The 13210-nt window shown below is 37.7% G+C and overlaps 3 protein-coding genes across 3 annotated transcripts; 2 read left to right on the top strand and 1 right to left on the bottom strand.

Moving 5' to 3' along the window:
• The first annotated feature begins 2373 nt into the window (after positions 1-2373).
• On the top strand, positions 2374-2885 carry LOC147851032 (protein OSB2, chloroplastic-like). Its single transcript, XM_087335677.1, has 2 exons — positions 2374-2575; positions 2721-2885. The coding sequence occupies exons 1-2, from the start codon at positions 2459-2461 to the stop codon at positions 2880-2882; spliced, it is 279 nt and encodes a 92-aa protein (XP_087191803.1). The 5' UTR covers positions 2374-2458; the 3' UTR covers positions 2883-2885.
• A 189-nt stretch (positions 2886-3074) lies between these two features.
• LOC147851033 (pentatricopeptide repeat-containing protein At3g09040, mitochondrial-like) lies at positions 3075-6119 on the top strand. Its single transcript, XM_087335676.1, has one exon. The coding sequence runs from the start codon at positions 3077-3079 to the stop codon at positions 5660-5662; it is 2586 nt and encodes an 861-aa protein (XP_087191802.1). The 5' UTR covers positions 3075-3076; the 3' UTR covers positions 5663-6119.
• Positions 6120-6879: 760 nt separating this feature from the next.
• FDC2 (2Fe-2S ferredoxin-like superfamily protein) lies at positions 6880-11172 on the bottom strand. Its single transcript, XM_087335930.1, has 6 exons — positions 10829-11172; positions 9391-9454; positions 8987-9075; positions 7421-7489; positions 7271-7315; positions 6880-7187 (listed from the first exon to the last, which is right to left on the bottom strand). The coding sequence occupies exons 1-6, from the start codon at positions 11120-11122 to the stop codon at positions 7143-7145; spliced, it is 606 nt and encodes a 201-aa protein (XP_087192056.1). The 5' UTR covers positions 11123-11172; the 3' UTR covers positions 6880-7142.
• Positions 11173-13210: the final 2038 nt, after the last annotated feature.

Here is a 13210-nt window from a genome sequence, read left to right on the forward strand (position 1 = left end):
TTATAAAAAATGTGATAGTTATCGAACGTTCTAATGAATGTGTTCTATTTTCAGCAATGACAACAAGGGTTATGTCCGAAGGAGGACAAAAACCAACAATTCAAGATGGATCGAGGCCAAAAACAATATGGAGGGGACAAAGGCTTTAGACCGTGCAAACATCGCGGGCCAATACACCCACCGTGAGCCAACAGATGTGACAAATGTTGATGTTGTGACATATGTGACTCCAATAGGTAAGGGTTTAGATCAAGCTAATTGATACAAAATGTTTCGTTGTAATGCATATTATACATTACCGCCATTATGAAATCAAGTGGAGTTGACACCCTCTCAATATTCAAGTGTGTTTGAGATCCAATGGGGATCAATTGTCGAGTATGCATAGTTGTAGAATCATGTCGGGAAAACCCACAATGGTGTCTTAAGAAAGTGGATCTAGAGGCACATTTATTGAATGAATGAACATGGCATTAGGACCGTGCTTCCAAGGGGGTTGAAGATAGTCAATGAGGAGGAAGCGTCATAAGGTAGTCTGAAATACTTCAACAACTACAAACGAGAGAGATCAATCAAGCGCCTTTTCTATGTTGATCTCAAATATAATGGAGTTCGCTAATCCCACTCGAGAACAATCAAGATAAAAGCACTTGAGGAATATAATGCAATCCCTAAAGAACCCCGAACCTGCATAGAGTCTGAATTTGCAGAAAACCTTACATGAATACGATTCTACAAAAGAGAAGCGGGTGGAGAAGATTAAGGCCAATATTGCAAATGGTTACAATTCTCACATGAGTATTGTATATTGGGCCGAGCGATTTTTAATAATTCTCATCAAACTAATAATATGTTTCCAATTAGAGCAATTGTAGTGTGGGGTTGAGAAGGTGCAAATGGACAAAGTAGATGGGAACATCTCAACTGCTAGTGAGCATAAGATACATTTTGACTTGGAATCATACTCATTAATTAGAGCCAAAATCCGAATGAGATGGCCAAAGGTGGACCCGATGTTATGTTTATGTGTAGGTATTCCATCTAAGTCAAAGGAGGATTTTCAGGATGTGGACTATGTTCAGATTGCATATGGGAAAGTCATCAAATTCCTATACATGAAAAGAGGAAAGACATTCATGACTTTCCCATACACAATCTAAATGTAGGCCACATCTTCAAAGTCCTCCTCTAACTCATATGTAATCCATACACATAAGGTCGGGTCCACCTTTGGCCATCTCATTGGGATTTTGGCTCTAATCAGCTGGTATGTTTACAAGTTAGAATGTGTCTTATGCCCATTGGCAACTGAGATTTTTCCATCTTCTTTGCCCATTTACACCTTCTCATCCCTACACTACAATTGCTCAAATTGGAAACATATTATTAGTTTGATGAGAATTATTAAAAACAGGTCAACCCAAAATACAATACTTACATAAGAATCGTAACCTTTTGCAAATTGGCCTTAATCTTCTCCATTCGCTTCTCTTTTGTGGAATTGTATTTGTTGATCTCGTGGCATGTAAGGTTTTGTTCAAAAAGTTGACTCCGTGAAGGTTTGGAGTTCTTTAGGGATTGCATTGTATTCATCAAGTGCTTTTATCTTGATTGTTCTCAAGTGGGATTGGCGAACTCTATTATATTTGAGATCAACATTCAAAACGCGCTTGATTGATCTCTCTCGTTTGTAGTGGCTAAAGTATTTCAAACTACCTTCCAACACTTCATCCTCTTCCACTATCTTCAACCCTCTTGGAAGCATGGTCCTAATGCCATGTTCATTCAATAAATGTGCATCTAGATCCACTTTCTTATGAAACCATCGTGGGTTTTCCCAACATGACTCAGAAACTATGCATACTCGACATTTGATCCCCATCGTATCTTGAACACATTTGAACTTTGAGAGGGTGTCAACTTCACTTGATTTCACAATGGCGATAATGTATGCATTACAACAAAACATTTTGTGTCGATTAGCCTTATCTAAGCCCTTATATGTTGGAGTCACATATGTTACAACATCAACAACGTCTATTGGCTCGCGATGTCAGCACTTTCTAAAGCCTTTTCCCCCTCCATATTGTTTTGGGCCTCCATCCATCTTGAATTGTTGGTTTTTATCCTCCTTCGTACATATACCTTGTTGCCATCGCTGAAAATCGATCACATTCATTAGAGACTTCGATGACTATCACATTTTTGATAAAATGAATTGAATAGTACGCCTCCTCAGTGGGCTTTCTTTCACCCCAATCTTTAATCCGCAGGTATGATTCCAAGTCAGAATGTGTCTTATGCATGCATGTCATGCATGAATGTGCACATGGAGGGAGGTGAAGGACCAAGGGCATTGGGTGAAAATAATGAAAATACAGGGGTAGTTTTGGGGGTTTTGTAAAACGCTTCTCCTCTGACATGGGTCTTTTTGTTTTTCGATGGAGGAGGCATTTGCATGCGTAGAGTAAGATTGGCTATGGCTACTCAGAAGGTTCACAATGGAAGGATTGAGGATTTGTGGAAACAATACTTCAGGGACCCCCTTTTGTGGCATGACAACAGAAGTACAAAGGTGAGGAACAGAAAGTAGACGACATTCTTCTTCTTCTTCTTCTGGTCTATTATTTTTAGTTTGATTTCTCTTTCGTTTTTTAATTTTTGTTTTTTGTGTTTTTAAAATTTTTATTTATCCATTTATTTGTTTATTCTTGATGCAGTGTAGCGCAGTCTCCCCTGATTTCAGGCACAAAATCTCTTCTTCTCAGTCTCTATGGATTGATGGGTTGTTTAATCCTTGTTGGGTTTCTGAGGAGCTCATCAGAAGAGCAGAGATGGAAACCCATAGAGAGCTAAAAACCAGGTACGTGGAAGAAGAATAAGAAGAGGGATAGGAAGAGAAAATCGATGGAAATGATAAGGGAACATTTCAATTTTACTTATTATGGCTCGTACAAAGAAGAAGGATCTCTAATATGGGTTGCTTAAAACTAGGTACGAAAAAGAAGAAAAAGAAGAAGAGATTAGGTATGAAAATCCTAAGGAAGGTTTTGATTCTACTTACGTTTCCTTGCTTATGAGTTGTACAAAGAAGAAAGATCTATGTAAAGGTGCTAAATTACATGCCCATATTCTAAAAATGGGTTTACTTGATAAAGGGAGCTCTTACCTAGGGAGTGCTTTGATCAACATGTATGCCAAATGTGGAAACCTTCAAGAAGCAAGACAAGTTCTTGAAGAGCTTTCATTCAGATGTGTAGTTTCTTGGAATTCTTTGATTTCAGGATATTGCCAACATAGACAATCTCGAGAAGCTATAGATTGCTTTGAGCAAATGCAAAATGAGGGCATCTCACCCGACGTCGTCACTTTCACATGCATCTTAAAGGCATGCGGCAAGACTAAAAATGTACAAATGGGAAAGCAAATCCATGAAGAGATCATCAATATGGGCTTACTAGAAAAGGATGTTGTGCTCGGTACTGCTTTAGTAGATATGTATATAAAATGTGGTGAGCTTGAAAAAGCAAAGAAAGTTCTTATAGAGCTTCCTGTCCGAGATGTGGTAACTTGGAATGCATTAATTGCAGGGTACGCTCAAGAAGGGCAAGGCCATGAAGCATTAATTTGTTTCGAATGGATGCAAAGTGAGGGCTTCTCTTCCGATTTGGTCACTTTTCTCTCAGTCTTGAAGGCATGTGGTGTCTCAAGAGATGTGGATAAAGGAAAACTTTTCCATGATGAGATTGTGGCCAAAGGTTTGTTGGGAAAAGATATAGCAATTGGGAATGCTGTGATCGATATGTATGCTAAATGTGGTGCTCTAACAAAAGCACATCAAGTGCTTGAAGATCTCCCCTTTCGAAATGCAATATCTTGGAACTCATTAGTTGCAGGGTATGCTCTAGAGGGGCAAGATCATTATGCGTTGAACTGTTTTGAACAGATGCAAAGTGAGGGCATCTCACCTGATCCAGTCACATTTATTTGTATTTTGAATGCATGTGCCAAAACGAGAGCTATAGACAAGGGCAAACAAATTCATGAAGAAATTGTAAGTCGTGGATTGCTGGAAAAGAATAGTGTTCTCGGTAATGCTTTGGTGGATATGTATGCTAAATGTGGTGTGCTTGTAAAAGCTCAAGCAGTGCTTGAAAAGCTTCCTGATCGTGATGTAGTTACTTGGTCTGCAATTATTGCAGGGTATGCAGAACAAGGGCAAGGCCAAGAAGCTCTTAAGTGTTTCGAAAAAATGCAAAACGAAGGTCTCTCGCCCAATGTGGTTACATTGATTTCCATCTTGAAGGCATGTGGAAATACAGGGGCTGTAAACAAGGGCAAACAAATTCATGATGAAATCATTAGTAGGGGATTGTTGCCAAACAATGTTCTGCTTGGCACCGCTCTGGTGGATATGTATGCCAAATGTGGGATCCTCGCAAAAGCTCAACAAGTTCTAGAAGAGCTTCCTGTGAAGGACATAGTCTCTTGGTCTGCTCTCCTTGCAGGGTATGGTCAACAAGGGCAAGTTAATGAGGCACTAGAATGTTTTGAACATATGCAAAGCCAAGGTCTCTCTCCCGATGAAGTGACTTTTGTTTGCATCCTCAAGGCTTGTGGCAGCGCACATTCTTTAGACAAGGGCAAACAAGTCCATGATGAAATTGTGAGCAAAGGATTTTTGGAGAAGAATGTGATGCTTGGAAATGCTTTGGTGGATATGTATTGCAAATGTGGTGCTCTTGCAAAAGCACAAGAGGTTTTCAAAGAGCTTCCTTCTCGTGACATAATATCGTGGAATTCACTAATTGCAGGGTATGCCCAACAAGGGCAATATCACAAAGCAATGAACCTTTTCGAACATATGCGGAAGGAGGGTTTTAGCCCTGATGCAGTCAGCTTTATATGCATATTGCAAGCATGTGGCATCATAGGAGCTATAGACAAAGGGAAAAAAATTCATGATGAGATTGTGGATAGGGGCTTATTGGAGAAGGATACGGTTCTTGGCAATGCTTTGGTGGACATGTATGCGAAATGCGGTTTGCTTACAAAAGCCCAAGGAGTCCTTTGGGAACTTCCTGTCCGTGATATCGTCTCTTGGAATGCACTAATTTCAGGATATGCTGAAAAAAAACAAGGTAATGAAGCATTGAGGTGTTTTAAACACCTGCAAAGTGAGGGTCTTTCTCCAAATGAAGTAACATTGCTATGTGTTCTCAAAGCATGTTGTCATTCGGCGCTATTGAATGAGATCCGATTGATTTTTAAAGATATGGTAAGTAAATATGGCATTACTCCAAATATAGAACACCATACTTGCATGATCATGGCTTTTGGATCTGCTGGTCTCTTTGAGAAAGCATTGTCAGTGATTAAAGCAATGCCATCTTCTGATGACCCCGTGGTTTGGCTTGCGTTATTGGGTGCTTGTAGGAAATGGGGAAATGTGGAGCTTGGGAAATTGGCTTTTGATCAGGCCATGCAGTTGGATAGTAGTTGTGCTGCAGCCTATGTTGTTCTAGTTGATCTTTTCACTCTCGCTGGCATGCAAGAGGATGCAGAGAAAGCTGAAGCCATGAGACTGAAATATGCTAACCAGAAAAGCAAGAAAATAGTGCATCGGCTTGATTCAAGTATGTGGGGACATCAAACATTTTGAAAACGTATATATATATCCAGCAAATATTCATAGATGTGAAAAAAGCACAAGAAGAGGAATACTTGTGAAGTGTCTTTATATCATTTATACAAATGGTACCAAAGATCCAAGTGAGGAAGTTATCAAATGATGATGACCCTTTGTGTTCTGATCGAAGGAGCATATTTATGCAGTAACCACTGTATCATGCCCAACTTCACATTGATACATTATGCAAATGGAAATTGTGAAGCACGATATTATGATTTGAGATCCAAGCCAGGGAATAATCCTCTCATGAAGCATTTACTCAATTGTTTTTGAGAAAATGTGTAAGCGAAGGGTGCCATTTTGTTTCATTGGACCATGGAACCATCCCAACCTTAACCATGAATGAAACTTAACTACTCATGCCACAAGTCAATCAAAGGCTACACGAATGGATTATTGACCAAGACATTGCAATGGAGTTACAATAGATTGGGCAATAGCAATTTGTCCAACATGTGGACCTCAACTTTGTGGATCACAATCTCATTGCTCTTGCATTGGAGGATAAAGACCATTTTCTCCCACCATTGTAGGTGCTCCCCTCGCTTTAGAGGCCTCTCCATTCTAGATCAACCTATGCTAGAGATCTTTTGAAGACAAAAATTACAATATATTCTATTTGAGAATCTTGCATGCATAGATAACAAGATTCTTTAATCAATTTCATTTACATTTATTTATTTTGGTTTGGCATTTCATAAAGACATGACAACAAATGTAATCTCTTGTTTGGTCTTATAAGCCATTTTGACCTCTTAAAAAGATGTTAATATATCTTTGGTTCTTCTCTTTGCTGAATTGAATGAGAAATACCTTGTACATAATTCTCTCTAAATGCATATATTTTGGAGGTCTTCGAAGTTATAACCCTACGTCTCTTAATTTCATCTTATGCTTATTCCTATCCTCATTCTCCTTTTATTCCCTCTTTCAAGCAAACAAAAATACAAAAATCATGAGATAACATGAGTTATTAACGAGAATAAAACGCATTGCTAACCAGGAGCTTTTTGAATAAGGCTACCATTCTTGGTGAATGTTTGGTCATTCTATCACTAGCACTCATGGTGTTTTGATAATCTTCAAGCCAGAAAAGGCTCCAATCCTTGCAATTGATCATGTTTTTACGTGCACATAAATGGGTCAATGTGAGATAAGTGTAATAACAAAAAGAATTAACTAAATGATAATGTAAATAATAAAAGTATGTAACTAGCCAAATGCAACTATGAATCCATACTTCCACAGAAATGTGTTCTAGAACTCTTTCTTTTTACCAACATTTACCCTTGAAATCACACTTTTATGAACCCAAATATGATATAGATAAAATTGAAATAGGGTGCTCCAGGAAAAAATTCAGAACAGTTTGCCCTGAAACCTTTTATACATGGACTGTATGACAAAGAGGCCATGGGCATGATGCACTCTTTTAAGGGCTATTGTCTCTCTATTCATCTGCAACAGCCAGCTCCAATGCATAATCATCTCGTTCCTGATGGTAAAGATACACTCTATTTAAATTCAAAACATCCCAAAGGTACTTTTAAACAGTTATCTAAAACATATAGCACTCACCACTGGGCCCCCAGCAAAATATTGCCCAAACTGTAACCAATATACCTGGAAAAAGATAGTAAACTATCAGCGCAATATATAGGTGATCTACTTACAGCCGAACACAAAAATTGGATGACCAAGTAAACAAAACAAATGTAATTGGATGACCTCATCTTCATCTTGAGTCTCCACCTCGAGGTCTGAGAGTGGATATCCAACACAAAGAAGAGCATATCCCTGAAAATACATAAATAACTTTTTGTTCTTAAACCCAACAAATTGTGATGCTTAGATAATTCAAAACTTCATACCCAAGGTTATTGACCAAATTCAAAAATACATAAATGAAGATGATGCCGAACCATCGGTCTATTGACTCAAATCAAGATATTCTTCGGCCCTTCCTCTTGATGAGCTCTAGTTCTCATAAAAAATGAGCTCACACAACCGCGAATTAGGCTCTAGTTCTTAACCAAAGAAACTCACACAGCCTACATATTGAGCAGAATAATGGATGTATGTATCAAGTATACATGCTATTCAGCCGTAAATGAATGAAATCTATTCAAAAATCATATCAGCTCAAATCAAGTGAGCTATAGCTCGCATTCAAATAAGCTTTGCTTAAATACATTTGACTCTAGAGGATGCTCATACATAAGACCTTCTTCAGCACCGATATCAAACACATCTCTTTGAGATCTCAACCCAAACATTTACCAAGTGCCTACAAGCAAGGCTGCCAAAAATGATAACCACTTTGGCGATCCAAATGAGGATTTCGGATACAATGTATGGAAGTGCTTATCCTCCCTCAAAAGGTACATTTGCATGCCGGAGGTTCAATCTCTTGTACATGCATTTCACATTATCCTGAAATATTGTGGATGGGCAGTCCCATCCAGAATTTTAGAAACATAATAAAATTCCCTAAGAAAACCTGAAGTGGTATACCAATGAAAGAAACTCTTGACACATACATGTAACCAAGATTATGAAGTCAAATTAAGGTTAGAGAGAATTTCTTGGCTGGACAAGCTTTGTATGACTATGGCTTGTAAAGTAGATCCAGATCCCACTCTACAAAAGGGATAACTCCTCTTTTGCATGCATCCCATTCTTTCATAAAAGAGATATCATTTCCACTCTTTGTAGTCTGGATAATGTGTCAATTTCAATGTTGTAGAATCATTGTTTTAGTAGTCAATTGTCAGTGACCATGATCTCAAAACTAAATTTAACAAGAATTTTCATAATAAAGACAACATTGCTCACAGACTTGCACTGATGACCTTAAGTTTGCAAAGAATACGCTTTATGACTACAGCATTGTGTTTATATCCTTGAATTCTGGCATCTGAGTAAAGAAAGAAGTGAATCTATAACTGCTCATATTTCGAAAGTTTCTTATATGATGTATAAAGCCAATGCTTTAAACATTGTGCCGTATCACAACATAGCTTGTTTATTATGATTTTATTTTGTGCTTAACTCCACATCTAGGGACAACACTTTAAATCTCAATCCATGGCAGTAAATGGGCCCTTTTCTACATCTTGATTCATGATAGTAACTGAACCTTTTCCTACATATTGATCTGCCTTACAACGAAGAACATCATTAAGTATATCATAATATATCTTTAATTAATTTATATGACATAAAAAGTTATAGCATGCAATTTATTTGATTGTGCATTATTTTACACCACCTTCAAAATGGCGCATTGCAAACCTGTTCTTTCAGCTCAGGAGAAATTCCAAGGGCTCGGGGCTGGTAAATCTCTCCTGATTTCACACGAACAGCGCATGCAGTACAGCAACCTAGCAATCAAACTCAAAACAGAGGGGTTATTTATCACGAAAGATCTACTTCGAAAAAGTTGTCGTATTCTATTTACCAAAGTTTCTGAAAGATTTGCCTCAATATCAAGGATTTATAAGCCAAAAACATTTAGGGCTTCTCAATCCATAAATTTGTCCAAACATTTATATTTACTAAGTGCATGAGGTTCCTTATTGTTTATTCTGCTAGCCACGTAGCAGATATACTAGACTTTGTACCTAGAGGTAAGATTCTCACATCATTAAAGAACGTTTTCTCAATTTATTTAATGCAATGAAAACCATGCTATTTACCATGCCTACAGGAAAATGGCAGGTTTATATCTTGGTATTCAGCTGTGTGCAATATGTACTGATCCTGCATACACCAATGAAATTAAAGTAAATAAATAAATTATAATCAGGAGACATTTACTTAAGGAGACCATCTCAAGAAGACCTTGAAATAATCAAATAATCTAGCAATTCACTGGACACATTAAACAGTATAATATCAGAAATAATGCATGTATGTTATCCATATGATATACTCGATATTCGCATGACCCATGAGCTGTAATATTGATTTCCGACATACAAGAAATTTAGTACCATAACCATTGCAAAGAAGTTTTTGAAACCATCTATATGATAAAAATGTAATATAATCCATAGACCATGAGATACAATCAAGTTTGTGGTCATTGGAAAAAATATGTAGAATCGATTGCCTATAATAAAAAGGCATAGGATATAGGTCCATTTGCAACATGGATGGATTTGTCCATGAGTCTGGATAGAAGGCCTTGAGTTTATGGATTTATAACCCTCAAGTGTACAATTTTTGTTCCAACTTTCATCACTGCCCAAGGTACACATTAGACACCCCCGGGTATAGAATGGAATGAGCGTCATACCTAAGATTCTAGCATGCTCTCTGCTCAGTGAATATGGTGGGATGGAGACAAGAGTGTTAATCTCTAATCCTTCAATTTGCTATTGCTTAATTACGACTAGCCTAGTAAATTACATGACTAAGATTATGGTTTGTGTGAGTAATCAGGAACAAAAGTTGAGGAATGATTCCTTGGCTGAAATTTCTTTAGCAATCAAAGCGCCCCATGTAACTAATCTCAAGACTAGACTAGAGCATCTTTGAGATAATGGTATCCTCTTAAAACAGCTGGAATTCTCTCTGAGACCCTAATTTACGAATCTGAATAACATAATCATCCCATCAAATAAGCACCTCAAAACTTCTGAAAACAAATTTAGGAATCTGAATAACGTAATCATCCAACCAAGAAGTCTAATATAAACATGCTTAAGAGATACTACCCTACAGAAAAAACAGACTTCAGCATCTCTGAAAAACCCTAATCCTCTCAAAACAAGCATCAAAACACAACTTCCATAAATAGAGTATCGGGCATCTCTGAGACAGCCCTCATCCTCTCAAGCATCAACAAACCACTTCTAGAAGTATCTCACAAAAAAACACCTAATGCTACCAAAAAAACATGCCTGAATAAAATCAGTAAACTTCTATACATAGAAACATCTCTAAAAACCCCAATCCTCCCCTAATAAGCAACTTACAATAAGAAAATTCATCTCTAAAAAAACCTAATCTTCAACATAAAAACAGCATAAACCTAAATTAATTGATTAATTAAAAACTTCGCAAGAGAGGAAAAAAAAAAAGTTCAAAATATATGGAAAAAAAGCTTTGAAATCAATAAAAAATCATCACCTCGGGAACTTGAACCTTGTGCACAGACCCTGTTGTTCTGTCATGGACAGTAACTGTGTGAACAGGGACATCCAAAGCATCAGCATCAAAAGAGGTTCTCAATTCTCCTTCATCTTTATGTATGATCGCACTTCTGATTGCTTTACCCACAACTCTATTTGCATTCCTCCTCCTACTAAGCTCATCTATACTAAATTCTTCTCTCAGGTTGGATGAAAACTGTGAGAAAAATGAAGAAGAAGTAGTAGTGGTAGTAGAAGGGCACAATGATGTGGTAGCCATCGCCATAGCCATAGGCAAAGGTTTTATACCATGGTCACAAAAAACCAATAAGACTGGGGATATACATACATACATTAACATACATAAAACAAGGAGCTCATTTCTAAAGCACTCTATCCTCCCTCACTAGTCTCTCTCTCTCTCTCTCTCTCACTATAACAATCGGGTCCAATTGGGTCTTGAACACATGGTGTCGTCGTGATACCTGAGAATGAATGGATCAATGGATGGATGAATGAATGGATCAATGGATGGATGGATGGGCTCTTGCTATTCTCAAAAAAGGCCATGATTGGATCCGTAACATTGTCGAAATTGCCCCAAGTGAATGAATGAATGAATGGATGGATGGATGGATGGATGCATGGATGCATGGATGGATGGGCTCTCGCTATTCTCAGAGAAGGCCACGATTGGTTCAGTAACATTGTCGAAATTTTGGACACAAGGGCTCTCGAGTATTATCTTTCCTTAGTTCGTTAGACCCACCCCATCAATTCCATGGACTTTTGAACATGTTTCCTTGTTCTTGCCTACTTACACCCTTGCCCCCCATAAGTCTACTCAATTGTTTGCATGTTGCTTTGTTGCAGCTAAACTAACTTTGTTCAAAAGCTTGTTGTACCCAACTAGATCTGCCAAATTTTTGTTTGGGCTAAACCTCATATACATATAGCAATCTAGGCCTAGGAGTAATTTGATGATGTTGAGACGGTTCAATTCAAAAGTGTTGGCATTGTGAGTGTCTTTGTTAGTTGTTGTGAGATGAGATGATCTGATTGACTCAAAAGCGTACGAGCATCTTTTGTATGGAGTTATCAAGCTAACAAGTGTTGGATGAAGGTCTAATTCACTATTCTTGTCAAGAAGATATACACATAGAGAGAGAAAGAGAGGTCGACTGTTTCACAGTTTTGCTCAAGAGCCTAATCTTACGTTTCTCGTCAAACCCACGTTACAAAGAGTCAGTTACCCACTTATGTAGTTAGGTTAACTGAGTGTTCACACTAGAGATACAATATGGGTAGAGTGGAACTTTTATCCCAACAAGAAGCTCCCTATTATGCTTCGAGATTGATATTGGTGATCCTAATGGTTTTCGTGACAAGGGTTGTACAATTTTGGAAAGGCACAAATATTGGTTTGTCTTGTTACCTCATTCATCTATTGGCTCTTAATGTCACATTCTAAACTCGAACCTCTGACCCGTCACACACCCATCACATGGTGTTGTGTTAGATAAACCATATGGAAACTCTTGAGTTATATGTGAACTTGCATATGGTTTAATATTGTATAGGCTAGCATATAGTACGTTCCAAAATATTATAGTCTTTAGTATATTCTAGAGATATTTCTCGGGTATATTCTAAAGATATTCAATCTCGGAACTTGTACATATAAATATGTGTGTTCACCTAGATTGCAATCAAGGTGAACAACACTGGTTGCAGAATCTTTCAATTCATAAATTCATCCATTCGATTTCTTCTAGTCTTGCGTGCATATTATCTATTCATGACAATTTGTTCACCTTCCCATTCTCGTATTTCTCCCTCTCATTAGTCGTAGCCATGCCCATCCAACTAGTGACTTAAGCCAAATAATGGCAATCTTACAACCACTCTAGCTTGAAAATGAAGCTCTTTAGAATTCTTTATGAGAACTTCAAGCCGAGGTGAACCCCGGGTCACCCACATGACGTGTGGAAATACTCACCACTACAATACCCCGACTTAAGGTTCTTGTAAAGAATCCCGAAGAGCTTCATTTTCAAGCTGGAGTTGTTGTAAGGCTACCATTATTTGGCTTAAGTCACTAGCTGGGTTGCACATGGCTATGACTAATGAGAGAGATGAGAATGGGAAGGTGAATAAATTGTCATGAATAGATAATATGCACAAGAGACTAGAAGAAAATCGAATGGATGAGTTGATGAATTGAAAAACTCCGTAACCGGTGTTGATGATGGCCATTGGCAACCTAGGTGAGCACACATATTTATACAAGTTCCGAGATTGAATACCTTTCGAATATATCTAGAATATACTAAACACTAGAATATTTTTTAATGTACTATATGCTATACTATATAATAAA

This window comes from Azolla caroliniana, unplaced genomic scaffold, assembly GCF_043228905.1.
Source record: "Azolla caroliniana isolate FFs.n. ecotype wild unplaced genomic scaffold, voAzoCaro1.0.p SCAF_20, whole genome shotgun sequence".
NCBI lineage: Eukaryota > Viridiplantae > Streptophyta > Polypodiopsida > Salviniales > Salviniaceae > Azolla > Azolla caroliniana.

Bases quoted from the DNA above. Each gene is read 5' to 3' on its own strand.
- LOC147851032 (XM_087335677.1), top strand. From the start codon at position 2,459: ATGCGTAGAGTAAGATTGGCTATGGCTACTCAGAAGGTTCACAATGGA. The intron at 2,576-2,720 runs GTGAGGAACAGA...TTCTTGATGCAG, and splicing joins ATGACAACAGAAGTACAAAG to TGTAGCGCAGTCTCCCCTGA.
- LOC147851033 (XM_087335676.1), top strand. From the start codon at position 3,077: ATGAGTTGTACAAAGAAGAAAGATCTATGTAAAGGTGCTAAATTACAT.
- FDC2 (XM_087335930.1), bottom strand. From the start codon at position 11,122: ATGGCTATGGCGATGGCTACCACATCATTGTGCCCTTCTACTACCACT. The intron at 9,455-10,828 runs GTGATGATTTTT...TGGTGTATGCAG, and splicing joins ACAAGGTTCAAGTTCCCGAG to GATCAGTACATATTGCACAC. The intron at 7,490-8,986 runs GTTTGCAATGCG...ATGTATTTTCAG, and splicing joins CTCCTGAGCTGAAAGAACAG to GGATATGCTCTTCTTTGTGT.